At 44.6% G+C, this 21,347-nt stretch overlaps 1 protein-coding gene, 2 long non-coding RNA genes and 1 pseudogene across 5 annotated transcripts in view; 2 read left to right on the forward strand and 2 right to left on the reverse strand.

Annotated features, from left to right (window-relative positions):
* The window catches only part of pitpnm3 (PITPNM family member 3), a 101,203-nt gene extending 93,589 nt beyond the window's left edge, over positions 1-7,614 (forward strand). For all 3 annotated transcript variants that reach the window (XM_030396729.1, XM_030396737.1, XM_030396746.1), the window contains 7 exons: positions 316-432; positions 533-681; positions 871-1,020; positions 1,137-1,320; positions 2,206-2,334; positions 2,500-2,918; positions 4,724-7,614. In XM_030396729.1, coding sequence (XP_030252589.1) covers positions 316-432; positions 533-681; positions 871-1,020; positions 1,137-1,320; positions 2,206-2,334; positions 2,500-2,844 — 1,074 coding nt within the window. In that variant the 3' untranslated portion in view covers positions 2,845-2,918; positions 4,724-7,614. The remainder of the gene's footprint in view (positions 1-315; positions 433-532; positions 682-870; positions 1,021-1,136; positions 1,321-2,205; positions 2,335-2,499; positions 2,919-4,723) is intronic.
* A 1,168-nt stretch (positions 7,615-8,782) lies between these two features.
* On the reverse strand, positions 8,783-9,086 carry LOC115568973 (uncharacterized). The gene is made up of 2 exons (XR_003981473.1): positions 9,043-9,086; positions 8,783-8,951 (listed from the first exon to the last, which is right to left on the reverse strand). It is a non-coding gene; the product is annotated as an uncharacterized LOC115568973 (long non-coding RNA).
* Positions 9,087-12,058: 2,972 nt separating this feature from the next.
* LOC115595428 (uncharacterized) lies at positions 12,059-13,060 on the reverse strand. Its single transcript, XR_003986700.1, has 2 exons — positions 12,976-13,060; positions 12,059-12,822 (listed from the first exon to the last, which is right to left on the reverse strand). It is a non-coding gene; the product is annotated as an uncharacterized LOC115595428 (long non-coding RNA).
* Positions 13,061-17,168: 4,108 nt separating this feature from the next.
* Positions 17,169-20,084, forward strand: LOC115571678 (uncharacterized; annotated as a pseudogene).
* The last annotated feature ends 1,263 nt before the right edge of the window (positions 20,085-21,347 follow it).

Raw genomic sequence — 21,347 nt, forward strand, 5'->3', positions numbered from 1 at the left:
AGGTCCGGTGTGATGGATTTTCTGGCATCTAGCAATCAGGCTGTGGTGGCCAACAGTGGCCATTAAAAGAAAACTTAAAAGGCCCTCTCTAGAGCCAATGTTTGGTTTGTCTATGTTGGGATACCGTAGAAACATGGCGGTGCAACATGGTGGACTCTGTGTATCAGGACCAAAGCCCCCTTTAGATATAAAAGGCTCATTCTGAGTTATCAAACACGATCTCAGAACATCGCATAAGCAGCACTGAAAGTTAAAAACCTTAACTCGAGTATCCTGACTGAACTATGTTTGATGCTCCTTCTTGTTATCCTGTAGAACGTCACCGCCAACCACAGAGTTAATGATGTCATTGCCACCGAGGATGGACCTCAAACTCTGGTGGGCCGCTTCATGTACGGCCCCTTGGACATGGTCACTCTGACTGGAGAAAAGGTGAAGAGCAGCAACATGATTGATTACTGCAGATATCCGTGTGTGTGTGTTCAAGTCTTCACATGAATCTCTGCCTGTCGACCCGCTCTGCTCCTCTCAGGTGGACATCCTGCTGATGACACAACCTCAGTCTGGCCGCTGGGTGCACTTTGACACAGAGGTGACCAACAGCAGCGGCAGGGTCGCGTATACCATACCCAAGAGCAAGAAGCTCGGCCTCGGAGTCTATCCGATTAAAATGGTGGTCAAGTAAGCATCCTTGTAGCATGTGCTCGTAGTCATCATGAGAAAAAAGGAGAGAATTATCAAATTAAGTCCTTTATCCATAGCATGTAATGGTGTGTTTGCATCTAGCTAGAGGTTGCAATAGTGAAGGGAGTTACAACCATGTGTAGCAAATGCTTTTTCTTATGCAACCTCTCTCTTTTTATATCTAAGGGGGGATCAAACAAGTGCCGAGGCCTACCTGACTGTGTTGCCACGGGGCATGGAGTGTGTGGTCTTCAGCATTGATGGATCTTTTGCTGCCAGTGTGTCAATCATGGGCAGTGACCCCAAGGTCCGCCCCGGGGCTGTTGATGTCGTCAGGTCAGTGGTAACCGCCTCTGAATGTATGTGCATTAAGGTCCATGTTCTCTCCATGATAATACCACTGCAGCCTATAGAAATGAATAACTCGTTTGATGTTATGTATTCATACGCAGGCATTGGCAGGACCTGGGTTATCTGATTATCTACATCACAGGCCGCCCTGACATGCAGAAGCAGCGCGTGGTATCCTGGCTGTCACAGCATAACTTCCCCCACGGCATGATCTTCTTCTCTGAAGGCCTTGTTCATGATCCTCTGCGGCAAAAGACCATCTTCCTCAGGAACCTCATACAGGAGGTACACCACTAAAGACAAACCACTAATCTGGGCAGTTTTTTCTATGATGACCACATCTATGGTGTGTGTTTGGGGCATTCATAGTGTATCATCATGCATTCATAAAGCTTTATGACTGCACTCGTAAACACACAGTGACTATAAATCTGTGTATCTACAGTCTTAAAACATGATGCATGTTACTTATAATGATCTAAAGAGGTCTATCTTAATAACAACTAATTATTTTTGTGATGTGTTATAAAATGTCTATAATCATAGTTATAAGTGCTAAAGAATATTCATAGGCTATAGGTGCATTATAATGCAATATAAGTAGGTTTAGTAGTGTTACCCCTCACTAAACAACTGAAATTACATTGCATTAAGGTGATCCAAAGGTCACTGGTTCGATTCCCCTGGTCTGCATGTTGAAGTGTCCTTGGGCAATATACTGAACCCCAAAGAACTGTTGTTCTGATCAACACCTTACTAGTGAATCACTTGGACAAAAGCATCTGCTAAATGCCCTAACTGTAAATGTGTGTAGGTGAGTAAAGGTACAGTATTAATGACATATTTCAAGTCAACCTTTGGTTTATAACTAGTCAAGAGCCTTACTAAGACACTTGAACTAATTATTCATTATAAGTTACATCTGTAATGTAGAAATGGTGCATCAGAAAACATTACGTGTGTTTATGAGCGTATCATGAATGCATTATAATACACTATGCATGCTCCCTAACACACTGTGGCTGTGGTCTCCAGTCTTTTTTATTACACATTTTGCCTGTCACCCTGCTGTGAGCTCTGTTCCTTACAGGCTCACAGATTTGTCGCCTTGGGTTGGGCTGCATCGAAATGCCACGCACATCTCCAACAGATTATTTCCTCTCTCACCAGTGTCACATTAAGATCAACTCTGCTTACGGCTCCATGAAGGACATCTCTGTTTACAACATGCTCGGCCTCAGCCCTTCACAGATTTATATTGTTGGCAGACCTTCGAAGAAGTACCAAAATCAGTGCCAGGTAGTTTTCTTTTACATTTTTGTTAATCTCCTTCTCTAGCAGCAGTTAACAGTGTTTCTGTCTGCCTCTTTGCACACGTTGGCTTTCCTCCTGGTTCATTCCATTTCCTCTAATCTTCTTATGACTCTCTGTTTTTCTACCCTCTTCTCTGTGTTGTAAATGAAGTTCCTGAGCGATGGCTATGCAGCGCACCTCTCCACCCTTCAGTTTGGGCACAGAGCCAGACCTAAGAAATCCCCTTCGGTCCGTATGGTTTTAAGGAAAGGCTCGTTTGGTCTCTCGGCAAAGCCTGACTTCCTGTGTAAGCGCACCCACCTGCGTAGGACCATGTCGGTGCAACAGCCTGATCCGCCATGCACGCCCAATCCCAAGCCTGAGCGGGCCCAGAGCCAGCCGGAGTCAGATAAGGACCACGGGGGAGGAGGAGCAGGTGGAGGAGGAGGAGGAGGTGGTGGTGGACAAGTCACATGGGGACGGGCCTCCATGCATCGCGGAGACACCACTCCCTGACGGCAAGAAAGAGATGGAAGGATTTCAGGAGGATAAAAGTGGAGAACAAAGGCGTCTTAGTGTGGAGGGCCAAGGTGAGAGCTGATTGTTTAATTCAAAGAGCTTTTTTTGACAATTCTACAACAGACACCGGCAAAAGAAATTCAGATGGGAGAGGAGACAAGCAATCAGATGATCGAGCACAAGCTTCAGGCTGATAAAACAAACGTGAACAGAAATAATAAAACCCCAAAACAGTTTACAGAGCAAGTTCTTCAGAGCATGCACCTGCTTTTACTTTTAGTTCTTTAGATAATCTGGCAAATTTTTTTACTCTTTGCTTGTTTACAGCCTGTCTGATTAACTTGTTTCTTGCCCATCTGGACTCGCACAGTGTGGTCTGTCTCATTCTGTCTGAATCAGCATGCTGTCCTAAATGATGCAGGTTTCTCTCTGGACAGACAGGTACAGGGCTGTACTGTCATACTCTGTTTAAAACTCTGAAATCAAGCAATAAGGATTGTAGTTTAGTTTTGTAAAACACTGGTGTCGCCTTTGAGCAAATTTAAAGTCTAAAGGGGCTCTGTGGAACTTCTGTGGCAGGTCCCATTTTTCTCATCACTTCGCAATCTGCTCACATATTACCGATAACAAAGTGATTAATACTTGTAAATTGTTAAAAATTGGTACGTTCAGCCCATTTAAAGGAGCACTCTTGTTGGGACTCAGAGACAGATTAGATTATGCGGACTTCTAATCCCCCGTATGGGTCAAGCTCCACAAATGCTGGATCCTACAATTTTGCTAATGCAACTTGACAGTGTCTTTAATTACAAGCCCTCCTTAGAAAGCTCTACCCAGAGCCACTGAATACATTATACAAGTCTTTTCACAAGGAGGGAGAACTGAACTTCAAAAATCGATGGCGTGTAAGTTTAATTGCAAGATGCCAGAGCAGAGCAGTGACACGCATCACTCCCACATGTTTTGCGAAAACCCCATCAACACAGTCTCATGGTCCCACAGCAGGGGAAATAGGGTGAACTGCAAACATCAAATCATGGTGATCCATGACTGGCATTTTCACAACAGTAGAAAGCAACGGTCCTGCACGGGTCAAATCAAACATCTTCACCTCCTGTTTTAGTCGTGCAGAGGTTTTCTCAGACAGCCTGCGATCAGAAGTTCGTCAAAAGCAACAAAGCAGTGAAGCTGGTCATAATTGGCCTCTTTGGGTTGCTGCGACACCTTTTGAAGATGTGTTACATTGTTTCCCGCAGAATAAAAATCACTGTCACATTTTTGAGGTGACATGAATTCTCAAAATTCTCTTCGAATAATGCAGCCTTTCACCTTTAAGAGCCCGAGGCTCTGCAGTGCTTTCACGCAAACGCAGAGTGATTTTGCTTGCTACTGTTCAGTCCCAGCAAAGTCAATAAACTTCCACTTTGATTAGAGTATGTGCTGTGACATACCTGATACATTAAGGTCTTTACACTCACATAGGCATTTATATTTGTTATAAATAAACTCAAGTCTAAGAGCACAAAATTAGAATTGATTAGAACGAATTCATGGACGAAACAAAGTAGGGCGTAACAAAAGGAGTGATTGTTTTTTGGGTGCTTAATATTCCTGTGGCAAGAGATGCTATTATTAGCAGCAGCTCCCTGGGAGGACTGAATGTAAATTTGCCCGTGATGATGATTATTCAAGTACTGATAAGCTACAAATACAGTTTTTTCATGCTGGAAATCCATTTGATTTCTAGTTTTGGGGATATTGTCTTTGCAATTATGTAGATTGGAGCTGTGTCATCTTGAGAGCCTGTAGGGAAAACAACACCAATCAGTTTTGTTAACTTTTTCCTCTTCACTAATTTTCCTCTCTCATTTGACAGTGTCACCTCTACCTACTGTACACTGGATCCTCTGCTGGCATCCCTAACAGCTCAGCTTTACCTCCTGCTTGGCCTTCTACACTTTGCCACCTGTTCTGCCATTTCTCCTTGACCTGCTCGATGGATAATGTAGTCGTCGTGCCTGAAATGTTGAACCATTGCTGGGGATGGCAATGATTTTTGTGAATGTCTGTTTCAAGCTCGAACTGTGTCTAATCGTAAAATCAAAAGAATGTATCAGACAGTTGATAAACACACATATTCGTGCCCTCACACACGCTTTAGAGGATGGAAAATGTTACAAACCTGTTGAGACTTGAGCAACAGATCACTGACGGGTGGTCACGTTGGCCGACTCCGGCGCTACACCTCCACCCATGTAAATACTCATCACACATCATCCTCGTGTCGGCTTCTGGACACAGAAACGCTGTGACATTTAGGTTCAATCTTTACATGAGCTCTGCGATGTGGAGCTCAAATCATCCGACCTCAACTAAGGCCGATCTCCGCCCCCCTTTCACTCCCACTGTTAGATGTTATGACCGCCCTTCTTTCCTTTCCTTCAAACCAGTGAGGCAAACAATGCCTTCTGACAGCCGCCTCAGACCCGGGTTCCACGGCCGCCGAAGCGCTGTAGCTTGCACGGCTCGGCCGCTGAGGTTGCATTTTTGCACTATGGAAGCAGACCGCAGCGGCTCCCCATTTTGCTGCGGTACTCCCTTCACAAAGAAAGAGTTGTATTTGTATTTAATTGTATTTGTAGCTTTCGTTTCTCCTGCATATTGTGCACTGTCGCTGCCTGTCGGTTACTGTAACTACTCGAGGATGAAATATGTAGTTTGTAGGAAAGTGTTGGTTTGACCAAAAAAAAAAAATGTTTACAGATTGATGGACTTTGATCAGAACTTGTTTATCTATAATTAAAATGACAGTGTGTAATTGTCATTATTAGCAACATTAGTGTAGTTGCTTGGTAGTTTGCAGTAGCTTGCAGGATATTGTACAATAGACCCCATGCCAGTTGAATTTCCACTTTACTACAGCTGCACTGGAACCAGTAGATTTGTGATTAAAATCTGATGCTGTCTTGTGCACTCGAGGTTGAATTGAGTCTTAACTGTGGCCATGTTTAAAACTCTGTGCAAGTCAAACATATTTTTCTATGAGGAAATACTGTAAAAAGAAATATTTTCAATGTATGTTTTTGGACCTTTTGTTGTTTGACTTGTTGAATGGTTGATTTTTTGCCTTAACTTTTTTTTCATGTTAAGTAGAGATACAACACTATTAGATTTGTTTGACCAAAGTATTGAGTTTTATTGTTAAATCATTACAAAGTGCATTTTATCTAGTTGGTATTTTGCTTTTTTGGATTCTGTATTTGTGTGTGCATGTGTGAGTGAGTGTCTGTAGTGGGTGTATTTGTTGTAGAGTCGTATTTACTATGAACATGAAGACAGCTATGACGTGTGTGCGGAGGAATCAGAGCGCGCAGGGAGGCAAGTGTTGACATACCCGCGTGTTCTCACTGCAGCTCACTACTGCCGGCTTTTCAGAACTGAACGTGTATTTATTTATTTTTTCTATAGGTTTGGATTGGAGCACTGTGTCAGAGGATTACTTAGTCGAGGTTTATGAAAGAAAAAAGGGGCTCCTGAGATCTTTGAGTATCTTGGTTTAGCTGAAAACCTGCATAGCGGAGCCAAACGTGAAAACCCAGGAGGGAGCTGTCTTTGACTCGTTTTCTTTCACTGCCTAGGTGGTCCAGTAATTAGCTATTTGATTACAACTAAGTATGTACGAATCCCCGTAGTGCCGCCCCTGTAATTGCAGTGCACCAATTAGCGTTCCTTGGTAATTGTACAATATTGTAGAAACAATACTCAAATACTTAACTCGACTGTTGATACTGAAACAAAAAAACGTGATCATTCCCATCAACGTATAGACAATAATCAAATGGACTCATAAGTCTGGATAACATAGAGTGATATTTTGATATGATGGTACACCTGGAGGAGGAGGAGTGAAATATTTATGCTGGGCAGCAACATTGTTAGTAAATGGCAAATAATGACCTAATGGTTAAATGGTGATTGTAATTTGCAATTATTCTATATTGTTCAGTAATGACTCAATTGTCATTGTCAGTCTTCTTAACTCATAATAGAGTAGATGTATTTATATATAGATAATTAACGGACACAAATTCATCCACTACATGTTGAGTAAAGTACAAATTGGTACTAATTTATAAATGTAAACACTTATTTTGGATCCGACTAACATTTAAAAATGACTGATTCACAAGTATAATAATGTTTTTAAGGAGACAGATTACCGTATTCTGCATCTTTCTACAAGCTCGGCAGATGTATTATTTTTTTTTAAAAAATGCTTTGGCTTTTATTCTGAAGTTACCTCTTTCTTTTAGATCATACATTTTGTATAATTGGTCATTTTATTCTAACGGCTAATAATTCCAATATGACACAAGAAACATGTTATGTTTCATAATGTATCAGAAGATTTATGTGTCCAATCTTCAAATACATCTAATACATCTAACTTCTTACTAAGTTCTAATTAATCTTGTCAAATGATAAGTGTTCACCGAATCATTACTTCACTATTAGCCCAATTTGCCATTTATTAACAATTCTTTATGGTGTGACAGCTTCTTTTGAAAATAGTTGATTTTATTCATTCTTGTGGTCTTGAGTGTTTGACACTGGCCTTTTGAGGAAAAAAAACAGCTGGTTTCACTGCTACAAAGATTCTTGATTTGTACAGATCTCCTGTGATGATGAACATGTTGTTGTGTTTATTGGACTTGGTCCATCTTTCATCGTTGCATAAATAAAGATATTTCACAGTTGGAGAATTTAGCTTTGCTCCGGATGAGTCTTGTTATTCCTTCCACATGCTCCTCATCTCCAGAGATGGGAGCTGAATCACCTGCCATAATATGTTTTATACCTCAAGGTCAGGAGTTTTACTGTGGGGCATGAGACTTGGCTGAGATATCCTAGAATTTGCAAGGCGTCTGGGTTGTAAAGTCACACCTAAAAAGCTCAATCAAACTTCCAATTCCCTTATGAAACTTGACAACAACTGGTTTGGCTGAGCACTTACAGATTACCGACATTGGAGGGACTGACTTTTACTGTAGCCGCCACAGCTGTTGGCCTTATTCTGCCGCACAATCATCAGAGCAGCACTGCTGTCCCACCAATAAATGGCTACACGCCTGTGCTGATTGCTGGAAATAAACCCAGTCATCCACTCACTGTCCTGTAGCGCTTAACAGCAGATTGCAGAGTTCATCTGTACAGCTTAATGTTAGTGACAATGACATTTGTAGATTACCGAAAAACATACTGATGTTCAATTTATTTAGTATTTACTCAAAAATAACTGAACAAATGTCAGTTTTGCTAGTTTTCACTGAACTTTAACTGGAAAAAAACAACTATTTTTTAACTTATTCTGAACAAGTAACAATGCCGTTGTTGTGTCAAAGTCTTCGTTATGTTCCATCACTGCTGACACCAATTGGAAACACTATGGGGGAAGAATTTGAAAGTTGTCTGTTTCCACTTGAAGGGATCATCAGAGTTAATAGAAATCATCCTGAGGGAAACTTTATTGTCTGAGATAAATTTCAGAATTTAATTTTCATCCTGCAGTGCTCAAGAGCTTTCATGAAAAACACAAAAATGTCAACCTGCTCGTGGTGCTAGAGAACGCGGATCATCACACTCGGTATAGTTTATCTTCTGAGCACTGTCTTGATTTAACTTGCAGTTCTGTTATTTCCTGTTTTACTTTGCAGTTATATCCTTCTGTCGTGTCTCCCGTTCTACATCCTCCCTTTGTCTGTTTTCCCCCCCTTTTCACTCCTCACCTGTGTTCTATCAGTTAATTACCCCTTGTTTATTTAAAGGTGAAATATGGAATATGAGCTGAATGCCGCCATCTAGTGTCTCAAGATCGTAATCGCGACAACAAAAAAGTAATTCCAGCGGTCGGGTTGCCAGGTTTGTCTCTATTTTGAGACCTATGTAAATACAGATAGCTAGCTAGAATATTCTTTATTATAGCCACTGACCGCAATGGTGAAAGTGAACCAGCAATACTGGACAGGGCAGGAGGATTGAGCCGCCTCCGTTTCCTCCGTTTACTGGGTGTGGAGGTCGATGGGTCACGATCAGTATTCTCATATCTAGGATCAACGTGATATAATTAAAATAAGTATAGCAGAGGAGTTTGACTGACAGGTAACGTTAGCTAAGTTAGCAAGCGAGTTAGCTTACCGATCCAGGAGAAAGTTCGCCATTTCCGCGTGTGTTTTGATGCCGTGGAAATCCTTTACCTGAGTCCATCGAGCGTATGCTTCACCGATATTTACTTTGGTTTTTGCTCTTCTCCGGTCACTCAGCTGTTGGGACAGATAACGCACCGTTCGCTGGGGCTCTGAAGAGCTTGCAGACTCCGCCATTTTACCCAGTGTCAGCCTAGCTGTGCCGAGCATTGCCAAAATGTAAACAGGAAGTCATTGTCGAACCCGTCAAAATTTCTTAAATTATTTATTTCAGACTAGACATAATTTTTCAAGGAAACGCATTACTTTTAATCTGCGCCCCTCTAAACGCCCCGTGGATGTATTATTTTTGAAAAAATATAGCTTTTAATAAGCATATTACATATTCAACCTTTAAGTTCTTGTCTTCCCCTCTCTTTGTTAGTTTGTCTGTTCTGTCTTGCCCTTGTGTTTCTTCTGTCCCCCATTCCCGTCTCCTGTCCCGTGTTTCTGGCTGTTACTTTGTGTTCTTCCTGGACTTGTACTTTGCTGTTGGTTTTCGCTTTGTTTTTCGCTTTTATGTTTGGTCTTTGTATTTTGTATGATATGGATTTCGATTTCCAGCTTTTGTTATTAAAGGCTGCATTTTGTTTAGTTACTTGTCTGCCTGTGTCTGCGTTTGGGTCCCCTTTGTTAAACCAAGACAAGAACCATGAATTTCTGTACAAAAATTTATAGAAATCCATCCAACTCTTGTTTAGATATTTCTGGACCAATTGGTGCCAGGCCACCCACAGACCAACGCAGCAGCTGGCATGGTTAAAAAAAATTATATTTAAATATTTGCAGCTCCATAATAACCAAGCAAACTCTATGTACTAATAAAGATCTGGTTATATGATGGTCAGGACATGAATGACAACAACCTTCAGCTGTTCAGAGAGAGTTTTCTGAATCATATAGTTGAGGTGGGTCATTATATATGAATACACATCAGAGGCTTGTTGAGTATTCAGCTATTGAGCCTGAATCTGTTTAATGATGTTTCCATAAATATGTTCTTTAACAGTTCAGAACAGATCCTAAAATATACGAGCAATTTCATCAAACTGATGACTTCCCTCATCACTGTGAAGAAGATGAGGACAGTGACCTGCGTATTAAAGTGTTATATCCTTCCCCAGGCATCTGCTATAATGTGATTTGATTTTCCAAGCCATGTTTGAACAGCATTAGTAACATATGGTCTGGGAAAACAGGCAAGAAATTGTTCCCCTGTGAACGAAGGGACGGCTGGTTTCTTATACCACGAGCTTCATGATTCACATGAACGATAGCGCAAGTCAACCACAGTGAACGCTGCGATTTAAGTGATTAAAACTTAGTCCTCCTAATTTGTGTCCCTGTTCTCTCTGTTGTTATAACCGTTTGTGCAGACGACGTCACATCAGCTGATCGGTGTCTTCAATCAAGATAGTTTTCCTCTGAGGCTCCTCGGTAAGAGCGTGCTGTTGCTACCTCACTAACCAACCAGGTGCTCAAGCAACAACTGAACCACAGAAAAACTGTAATCACTAACTTCTTAACTGAAGCATCTGCACTTTATTCTACAACTTGATTATGTACACAACCTTCGTCTGCCTTTAACTCTTCAACACGTGCGGTTATAATAGCAAATGCAAACTACTCCCTCACACTGGAGTGTAGTCTCACCACGAGATCCATTTAGTGGCTGTTGTGCAGCTTTATGATGAGATGAAGGCTTTTCAGACTGCTACTGACCCTGAGAAGACTTAGCCTTTTTCTTTCACACAGCCCAGAGCAACACGCTTCACATTGCACATCTACTAGGCATGTGTTAAAGAAAAGACAACACTCTCAGAGTGCATCGTTTACTTTTAGCCCTGTGTTTAGTTGATTTTGAAGGGATAACCCTGCAAGCCCTTGGCTAAAGTCGGGGTAAGCCTACTTCGCAGTGTGCCAGGATTGTGGCAGTGAGAAAGCTCCCTCAGCCTGGGGCCAAGAGGGTTCAAAGAATGCTTTTAACCCTGGACCAAGTGTGGTGTGAAAAGCCCTCAAGATGTCCTTTACAAAAATCCTTAAATATAAACAGGAAAACATTGAAATGCAAACATTTACAATTCTACCACAACTGGGCAGATTTAATTTTGTTGATAAAGGATCATGTAATCGAGTGTCCCAATTAGCAAAGTTGTGAGGACTCAAATGCAGAAACAGAGGCAGGTTGGTGGTACAGCACAAAGTAAGCTTGCAGTCCAAACACAAAATAAAAAAAAATTAAAAAATCCAAACATCAAACACAGGCGGAGAAAAGTCCAAAAAGCAAAGGCAGTCAAAACACAGGCAAGAAACAAAACGATAAAAACTAAACAAACCAGGAAAACACAAGTAACACAAGTAGACACAAGTAGAACACAGTACCCGAGGCACAAAACAGATCAACGAAACGTGAGGGGAAAACACTGGTTTGAATAAACAGGGGGTGATTAACATATTAGACACGGGTGTCTACCAAAAAAAAAACTCTGAGAAAACAGACAAAGGGAGGAAGTGAAAGTGAGGATATGAGCTAATAAAACAGGATATAACCGAAGCCCTCAAAATCAAATGACATTGGGTTGCACTTACCTGACTCTATTCTCATCCAACAACATTTCTGATATAATAATGACACATGCCGTCATAAAAAAGGCAAGATTATGTGCGAGAGATTTGCTGTTGCATTACGCAGACAAATAAAAGAAACCCCTCCATAATGGGCTGCAGCAATCATAGATCCTTGAATATGAAACATTTTTTAAATAATATACCATGGTGTTCACAATCACCAGACATCAAAATTTGACACTTAATTTGCACCGATGTTTTGGACACCATTCTCCATCATCATCTTCGGAAATGCTGAGTAAAGGAAAACGTTTTGGAAGAATAACGTTCCTTCCTCCGGCAGAGATCCAGATGGCAGAGATCCAGACGGCATCTATACCAGGAAGCACTAAAGTTGTTCATGACTTTAAAACCTGTCACAGGTGTGTTTTTTTAATGTGGTTTGTGTGCAGACTGTAGAAGTGCAGGCCGAGAGTGGATAAAGTTATATTCAGGATGAATGGCAACACGAGGGACAGGCGAATGTGACAGAACACCAGGAACATTCAAAAAAACAACAGTGGGATCAGGGAAACTCAACGGATGACTTAACAAAGACTGAACTATAATCTGGACTTAAATACAAACTAATCCAACGAGGGGATGAGGTGCAGGGGGAGGGAAGTGGAGAAACACAGGTGAGGGTTATGAGTGGAGAAACACTGGGAACAGAGAAGCAGCTGATAAAACACTGGGAACAGGGCAGGGCAAACATAGGAGATGCAGTGCAGGTGTGGTGGGAAGGCAAAGGGAGCAGGATTGCAGCAGCTTAGTATCATGAGTTGATATTTTAGAATCACTGATACCGTTCTTATTATAAGATACGTTGCGTTAGATCTATTTACCGTCACTTAACACATGTAGACTACTCCTCTAACAGCACAGTGCGATGCTTGCGTAAGAAAGACATCCAGAGGTCATGCATTCTTTGCTCTGCCATAAAAAACAAGTCGGTTACCTAGCAGCAACTTAACGCTTAACATGACCTCCATCTCTGCTCCAGGCAATAGCACCACTAAATCAGCCTGATTGTTATTCCAAAACAGCAGGCTGGGGGTTTAATTTGTCCTGTGATCTGGCAGGTGATTTCTGGATGCCGGGCCAGCGATGAGGAATGCATTCAAATCTGAAAAGATTAACAGTCCAGAGCAGCCCAGAGAGAGCAAGAGAGAGAGAGAGAGAGAGAGAGAGAGAGGAAGAGATAAAGAGAGTGGTATTTCACGCCCGATCTCTACACAACAGGAATAAAACCTCAGATAGTGTAAATAACACAGCACACATTCTTAACCAGAGCACACTCCTCGGGTCGGCAAGGAGAGACAGAGATAGACACTTGTACCTCTGGCAAGCCGCTAAAGAAACCCTCCTCCTACTATCCTGGTTCAATCTGACACACTACACATCATTTAACATTCTATGCTGTTGTTTGAACTCATTTGGATTTAAAATAGTAATCATTTAAAAAAGTGGCTGCAGCTTTACATGTGTTATGAGATATAATGCAATTTATCTTTTGACCTTAGTTATCTGCAGCCGCGGTGATGCTGGAATAAACGATTTAGCTGTTTGCTGGAAAGTCGAGGGAATTACCAAGGGGGTGCACTGCAGCAAGATTAAAAATAGTCCTCAAAATGATTCTGGAGGGCACAGCGCTGGCTTGGAGCTCCGGGGGCTTGGATGCGTTCGAAAATTCTGCCGTATTAGCCGGCGAGACATCCTCTGAATTCACATCTGGGTCACAAGAAATGATGAAGCATTTGGAAACCTGCTGAATACTTTTAGGGGGGAAAAAACCAAACTGCAGATTGCATTTGAGAAGGCAATTACCTAAAATGCACCCATGAAGACAGGGTCAGATGCATAGGTCACATATCAGTGGTCGCAGCAGCATCAGGTGTGACAGGCTCTGTCTCTTCATAGCAGAGCTCACATCTTTTACCGCCATCATTAAACAAAGTCATAAATATTCAACTAAGCTTATAGGATGGTTCAGAGGCTTTTCTGCTCTCTGTGTTCCAGACGTTTCATATTATAATTAAAACAGAAGCTAAATGAGGAGCGTGATTTCTTTTCTTTATTTTGTACCTGCGAGCAAGATGTTTACAAACAGGATTCCACTGCATGTCCAGGTTAATTTTACAATTTATCTAATTTAATTTTCTTTGTAATCTAAGATAGTAAATACAGGCATCTTTTCTAAAAAGCTATCTAGCAAGGGTGTTGTCGGCTTAGTAGCTCATTAACACAAGATGTGTGCTTCTTGCAGCATTGTGAAAGACAAAATGAGAGTGAATAATTAAAGGAGAACCAAATGAATACGCAGTACGAGCCTCCTCGGAGACGTTTAATTCAGTCAAACAAATCATGAGTGGGATAAATTGTCAAAGTAAGATTTGGCTCTTGATCCTTTGATCCACCTGGAAAGCACAGGCGGTGTAGCTGTGCAGAGGGTTTTTAATGAAACAGGAGGCGGGATTAAGAATGGGATGTTGAACCTCAGATAATGTTCAGCCAAGATAAGCCCACAACCCTCGAAGATTAATTTTTAACTTTGACGCGAGTTGGTCGAGTTCAGAAAGCATCTTTTGTTTTGGACTGTATAACTTTGCTCAGTGATAAGGAGCTGGAGGTTCCCATGCTATAGAAGAATGAAAATGTTCTCCTGCATACCACCCCTCTGTGTCTCATAGTACTAAATTACTTTATACTGTGTGTCCTCATGGTCCGCAATGACTGTGGATAACTTCTGTTCTTTCAGGGTTAGTGTTAAGGATTGGTTTGATAACAAAGGGCCTGATAGCGCAGTGTCACTCAGCACAATCACAGACCTTAGAGGGAACTTGAGAGGCAGCTGATGGCCTGACATATGGGGCCGAATAAAGTAGACCAACTGTGCTGTTATGCATCAACGAAACCCCGATATTAAAAAAAAAAAATTCTGATCTTTTTCATATTACAGTAGACTAAAAAATATGACAAAATTGAAAGAAACATTTGTAGTGACTATCTAAGCCTACTCCCTCTATACAGCTACTGAAAGCTGCTGCAGTGAGAGAACCAATAAAGAGCCTCGACCTTCTTAAAGGTGCCCTGTGGAGGTTTTTTGTTAAGTCATAGTTACATTCAGTGTCCCTCACCAAGCACATTATGAGTGTCCTTGATGTCTAAGAAGCAGGATGAATTCATGCCTTCCCTAATAATACAGTACATTCAAGTTCACAAGCTTTCTCTTCTGAGCACATTGCAGAGTCCGTGGTGCATTACAGCCATCTGAGGATCAGTAGAATGGTGTAAAGCCAATGTCAGGACTGAAATTGTGTCTCATTTCCATATTATACATTGACTATAAGCAGGTTGTGTTATGTATTGCGTTTACAATTTACAAAAGAAAGTGTACTCGCACTCAAAGTCAGTTAACTAATATGATGTATTATGTTGGAGAGATGAATACAGCCAGCCTCAGCCTGTCCAGGTCCAAAGCTCCTGTGCTAGCGGAATAAACACTTCCCCAGTGCCATGAGCTCCCAGTCTGAACTGTTAGCTGCACGGCTAACTGAGCTTACTAGCTAAGTTAGCAGCAGTTAGAAGTTACTAACATCTACATACTGCTCCCTGTTTGTTTTGAGTATGAAAACAATATGTGGCCAACTTTTACCTTATTGCGAAGGTGAAATCTTCACTCAGGCATAGGGGTTGGGGGTAAGTGGAGCCCTAAAAAGCGATAACCAAAAGTTGATCCTTTGACTTTCCTGTAGCAACAAACATTTGTGGTTTTGAATAAAATATCTCAACAAATTCAGATGGATTTCCATGAAATTCCAGGAACTCTTTTCCCCCCATGATGAACTGTTGTAACCTGGCGGAAATCTCAATCTTTAAAGGAGGGGTGAGTGATTCTGTATAAAGATTGTTGATTGTGATCGTCCCTAAAGGCCCCCACACACCGCCCAGACGTCCAACTGCCTTATCCGACCACTCTCCGACCACTCTGTTGCCTCTCGTCTGACCCGTTCGGCAGAAAAGTTGCATTGAACACACCGCTTCGACGTGCTGCCTACTCCACTGTAGCGTGTACGTTCTGCGCCTGCGCAAGATGCAATAAGCCTCCTTAACAGCGGGTGGCGCTAGTCTTGTGCCAGTAATCCAAAACAGGAAATGACGGAACGAAGTGAGGAACGGAGTGCATAGAAAACAAAGCGCACACAGTATTGATTCAGTATTCTTCTGACTCGAGAAGACGTTTGTGGACTAAATACTTGACATACGTGAAAGATGACTATGGTTAGGCTGACACTCGCGTTGTGTGCTCTCGGGCTCATTATGATACAAAGACGTCGTCTTAGGAGGGACCATCGTCACTTCCGCCCCTCCCACACACCGCGCTGATTCGCTAGCACACCGCCAATCAGAGAATCCAATGGCTCAGATGTCCGACGGCCCACCTCCTCAGACTTCGCATGCTCAGTCGGATCCGACAACGTCTGTGCGGCTCCGAAAGCTTCCGACGCAGCTGAACACACCAAACATATTTGTTCCCGACCTCATCCGAATCTCTCCAAACGCTTCAGACGTCCAACGATTGGGCCAGTGTGTGGGGGCCTTAAATGAAGTGTTATAACTAGGTTCGGGAACAAAGACCACGCCTCGAACTCATCTCATTTCCGCCCGAAATATATTTAAGCACACCCCATCCGTTCACTCCCTCTTTGACTGATTCTCTACATCGTCAGAACCGAAAGAAAAACAAGAAAGAAAGCAGTACCTTAAACCATGGAGAATGAACTCTCACTGAACCCGTCAGACAGCGAATTGTTTGACGACATCCCAGAGTCCTCTTCATCACCGATCATCCCTCCTCGTCAGCCAGCCCGGACACGCTCAACCATCCATGTCGTCAGGCGCTCCCAGCCTCCATCCACCGGCGGTTCCAGCACCATCCGCCCGTCCCCCCCCCATTGCTCCAGGGGACGATCTCGTGCCCGGCGTCCGACCGACACTCCTTCCTCCAGCCGCTCCGGACGAAGCTTCCGCGACCCGGCCTAGCCTCGCCGTCTCGCCGATCGTCCCGCGGCTCCAAACATTTCGGAGTGGACGGTCGTTCGTCTTAAGTGCACCCTCACAGAGCGGAACATAACTTTCCACCGCACCGACAACAAGGCGAAGTTATTCCAACTTTTCACCAACTCCCAGCAGAGCAGCATTCCACACCGCAGAACTCCGCGGCCACTTCCGGGTTCACAGCCTCGCTCCCACCGCAGCGCCGATGACGTCATCACGCACCCAGCCCAACCTCACTCAACAGCCCTCCCAGAGGGCCAGGTCGTACTAAACCCACAGCCTGCATCTCTTGCTCCTAACTCTTCTTCTTCCTTATCTCACGCTTCACAAACAACCCAAGCACATGCATCCCTCCATCCCAGCATCCTTTCCTCTTCTCTTTTTCCTAACTTCCCTGTCCCTCCTGTTTCGGCTATGATACCCAGTCATACCGCCTCAGCCACACAGAGCGTGCCCACAACAACGGCTCAAGGCAACACGGTCAGCCAAAACCCTTATTTTCCTCCTGTCTCCTATCCTAGCTCTTCTCTCATTCCTAACTTTCCTGTCCTACCTCCTCCGGCTACCACCACCCCCCACATTCCAACTTCAACCGCTTCAGCCGCACAGAGCGCACCCACTACAATGGTCCTCGGCGGCACCACCAGCCAAAACCCTCACTTTCCTCCTGTCTCTTCCTTTCCCCCTCCCCCCCCCCCCAACCCTACCCCTACCTTCCCCATCACCCATATGTGACTCATGTTCCTTGTCCTCCAACTAACCCACCTGCTTTTTTCACAGCTCCCCCCACAACCGGATCCTGGATTTTCCCCACCTATCCCCCCACTCACAATAACTTCACTCTAGCCACAGCACTTCCTCCAGCACGCCCAGTCGCTTCCTCTCGCCCATCTCCTGTGTCAGCCACTCTCCGCCAACAGATTCTCGCGGGTAACTATGTCGACCTCGCCCACCTTATACATCCGTCCATTTGCAACCCCCATATACCCAGAGAACTACAAACTGTACTCGGTCCAATTGCGCTCAAGCAACCCCTATCCACCCGCTCCAAAGAACTCACCGCCGTAGAATTCACCCTCTCTTTCTCCCTGTACCGTAACATCATTTGCTCATCTTTCCCCGAACGCAGGCAAGAGCTGGACGACTACTTGTCTCTGGTCCTCGACCTGGCCTTGCGGTTCGGAGGCAACGGTTTTTATACATACCACATTCTGTTTGCTTCCCAAGCTGCTGGCCGCCTTCATCAGTTCAAGCAAGGAACGTACTGGGGTACGCTGGACACAGAGCTTTATTGCTGCGTCTTTTCGGCCCGCGCTTCGCTTAATTGCGACATGTGCGGCGCCCCATCACATCCCACCACAACTTGCACCCTCACCGCTTCTCTACCCCCTACCACCTTTCAAACTAACCACAAGCCGGCCGTTTTCCACAACATGCCCCCAACAGCCCCTCCTCCATCCATCACTCCCAAACCAGTCAACATCCAACCGATCACTCTCGGCCCTCTCCCTAAGTTGACAAAAGAGGCAGACCAGTATTATATCAGGGCGGGAGGATGGTATGCAACAACTTCAACGACCTCGGTTGCAAAGTCTCAAGCTGCCGCTTTCCTTCATACCTGCTCCTTCTGCGGCGGAGCCCATGCCAGATCCACCTGTCCACATAACCCCACCAAACACGGCCTGTGTAAGTATCTGAACACACCCATCAACATCCACGCTCTCTCCGATGCTTTAAAATGTCACCCCGACCGCAAGTTTGTTAATTACCTCATCCAAGGATTCAAAGACGGATTTCACCCAGGTCTAGTAGTCACACCAGATTCCTCCTATACATGCCACAACCTACAATCTGCCACCTCCCAGCCCGACATAGTCGACAAACTCTTGGACCAAGAAATCAAAGACAGATTCATGATCGGTCCATTCCCCAAACCACCATTCAGTCCATTCAGAATCAGTCCAATCGGCATCGCCACCAGGAAATACTCAGGAAAAAAGAGACTCATCATAGACCTCTCATCCCCCCACAGCTCCCCAGTCCCAAGCATCAACAGCCTAATCCCTAGCCCAGACTTTTCAATGCACTATGCAACTATAGATCATGCCATCTCCCTCATCAGTACAGCCGGCCAAGGAGCTTGGTTGGCTAAAGCAGACATCACCAGTGCATTCAAAGTCATTCCCATCCACCCAGACTTCTGGCATCTCTTCGGCGTTCAGTGGAGGTGCGCATACTACTTTGCCGTACGCCTCACCTTCGGGTGCAAAAGCAGCCCAAAAATATTTGATTCCTTATCTGAAGCACTCTGCTGGATCCTGCTGAACAAACACAGATTACCTTACATCGTTCACCTCCTAGATGACTTCCTTACAGTCACGCCATCCTCTTCTCCCCCGTCACACGGTCTCAACACACTGATCTCCGCCTTCAATGAGTCCCTCTCTCCCCGGAGAAAACCGAGGACCCCAGCACATCCCTGGAATTCCTCGGCATTACCCTTAACTCCGTGTCACTCCAAGCATCCCTGCCAACAGAAAAAGTACACCGGATTTCCTTAATCATTTCAAACTTCCTCCTGGCGCACAAATGCACCAAACGCCAACTCCTCTCGCTACTCGGCCACCTCAACTATGCAATCCGCATCATCCCACAAGGTCGATCCTTCCTGTCTCACCTGCTTTCCATAGCCTCCTCAGTCCCATCACTCCACGACAACGTCACACTGGACAACTCTTGCAAAATGCAGCTCAAACTATGGCACCAGTTCCTCTCATCTTGGAACGGCATCTCCTTCTTCTACGACACACACATCACTTCATCAGAAGACATCCAACTATCTACAGATGCAGCTCCTTCCGTCGGCTTCGGCGGCTACTTCAGCGGCAAGTGGTTTTCAGCCAAATGGCCCCCTGAATTCTCATCGCTCTCTCCTTCCTCCGCCATCTACGAAATGTACCCAGTCATCATTGCAGCTATTCTTTGGGGCCACAAATGGTCAAAGAGAACCATCACCATCCACTCCGACAACACCGCAGTTGTAGACATCATCAACAAGGGACGTTCACACTGCCTAGACATCATGCAGTTCGTCAGGAAACTCACCCTAGTCTCGGCACAACACCAATTCATCATCCGAGCAGCTCACATCCCCGGCCATCAGAACACAATCGCTGACGCACTCTCCCGTTTCTCATTTCAGAAATTCAGACAACTGGCGCCAGCCTCCGAAACTGTCCTGACTCCAGTCCCACCGTTTTCTGCCACCATCTTCAATTGACTCCCGAGCTTCAAAACCTGGTTTCCATTTCCCAAGACGCCATCCTGAACAGTGTCGCTCCCCGTACACTTGCATCATACATGACCGGATGGAATTGTTTTAAAACGTTCCACGCCTCTCATAATCTTCCGTTTCCTTCGCTCGACGTCTTGACCCTGTCGAGCTTTATCTCATTTGCCCATTCCATCCTGAAGATGAAATCCACCACCATCCAGGCCTACATAAGCGGCATCAACTTCTTCACCAGACTAACCTCCGGGGCGCCATGCCAAGCCACTTCTCATTCTCACATAACGATGCTAATCAAAGGTCTCCGCAAGACAGAAGTCCATACTCCACCAAAACGCTCGCCCCTAACCTCAGATCTCCTCATCCGATGCATCAGAACCCTCCGCTCAGGCTATTCATCCCCGTACATCGACAAGGTCCTGGAATCCATGTTCCTTCTAGCATTCTTCGGCTTTCTGCGCTGCTCCGAATTCACGGCTTCTACCTCTAAATACAACCCATCTTGCCACGCATCCATTTCAGATATTTCCAATCCATCCACCGACACCCTTATTACAACCTTAAATGCAGCAAGACCAACCAGTCCGGTCCACCTCAACCCATCTATCTCTTCCGCCTAGACTCGTACATCAGCCCTTTCGAACCGTTACAAGAATACATCAACTCTAGGCTAGCCAGCAGAGCCTCCCCCCAGGACCCTCTGTTCGTCACAGAAACAGGAAAAATAGCCACACGCCACTGGTTCCACCGTCACCTCCGCCAAATCCTGTCTCAATCAGGAATATCCCCAGATCTGTACTCAGGGCACTCCTTCTGCATCGGAGCCGCCTCCTCCGCCTCCAAGCAGGGGGTCCCCAACCACGTCATCAAAATCCTCGGCCGATGGTCTTCCCCCGCTTAACATACATACATCCGCAACGACATAAATGACATCAGAAACGCTCACACACAGCTGTCTCACTGAAGTTTCCTTGGGGGCTTACGAAGAGATCGGAGGCGGCTCCCCCACTCAGCGTCTCCACACCCACTCCGTTCCTCCTGTTCCTCTCGCCAAACCTCCCCCTCCATCCTCTCATCCCACCAGCTTCTTTCCCTTCCTGTCAACCCTCACCCGTCCTTCCTAAACCCCCTCATCCCTCGACCCTCGACCCCTTCCCCCATCCCTCGACCCCTACCCCATCATCCCTTCATCCTTCCATCCCTCGACCCTTTCCTTCCCAGCATCTAACATGTGTCATTACGTGTAATAAATTCCTGTTTTCATTCCATACAGCTTTTGGCGTGGTCCTTGTTAGTGAATAAAC

This window comes from Sparus aurata, chromosome 2 (assembly GCF_900880675.1).
Source record: "Sparus aurata chromosome 2, fSpaAur1.1, whole genome shotgun sequence".
NCBI lineage: Eukaryota > Metazoa > Chordata > Actinopteri > Spariformes > Sparidae > Sparus > Sparus aurata.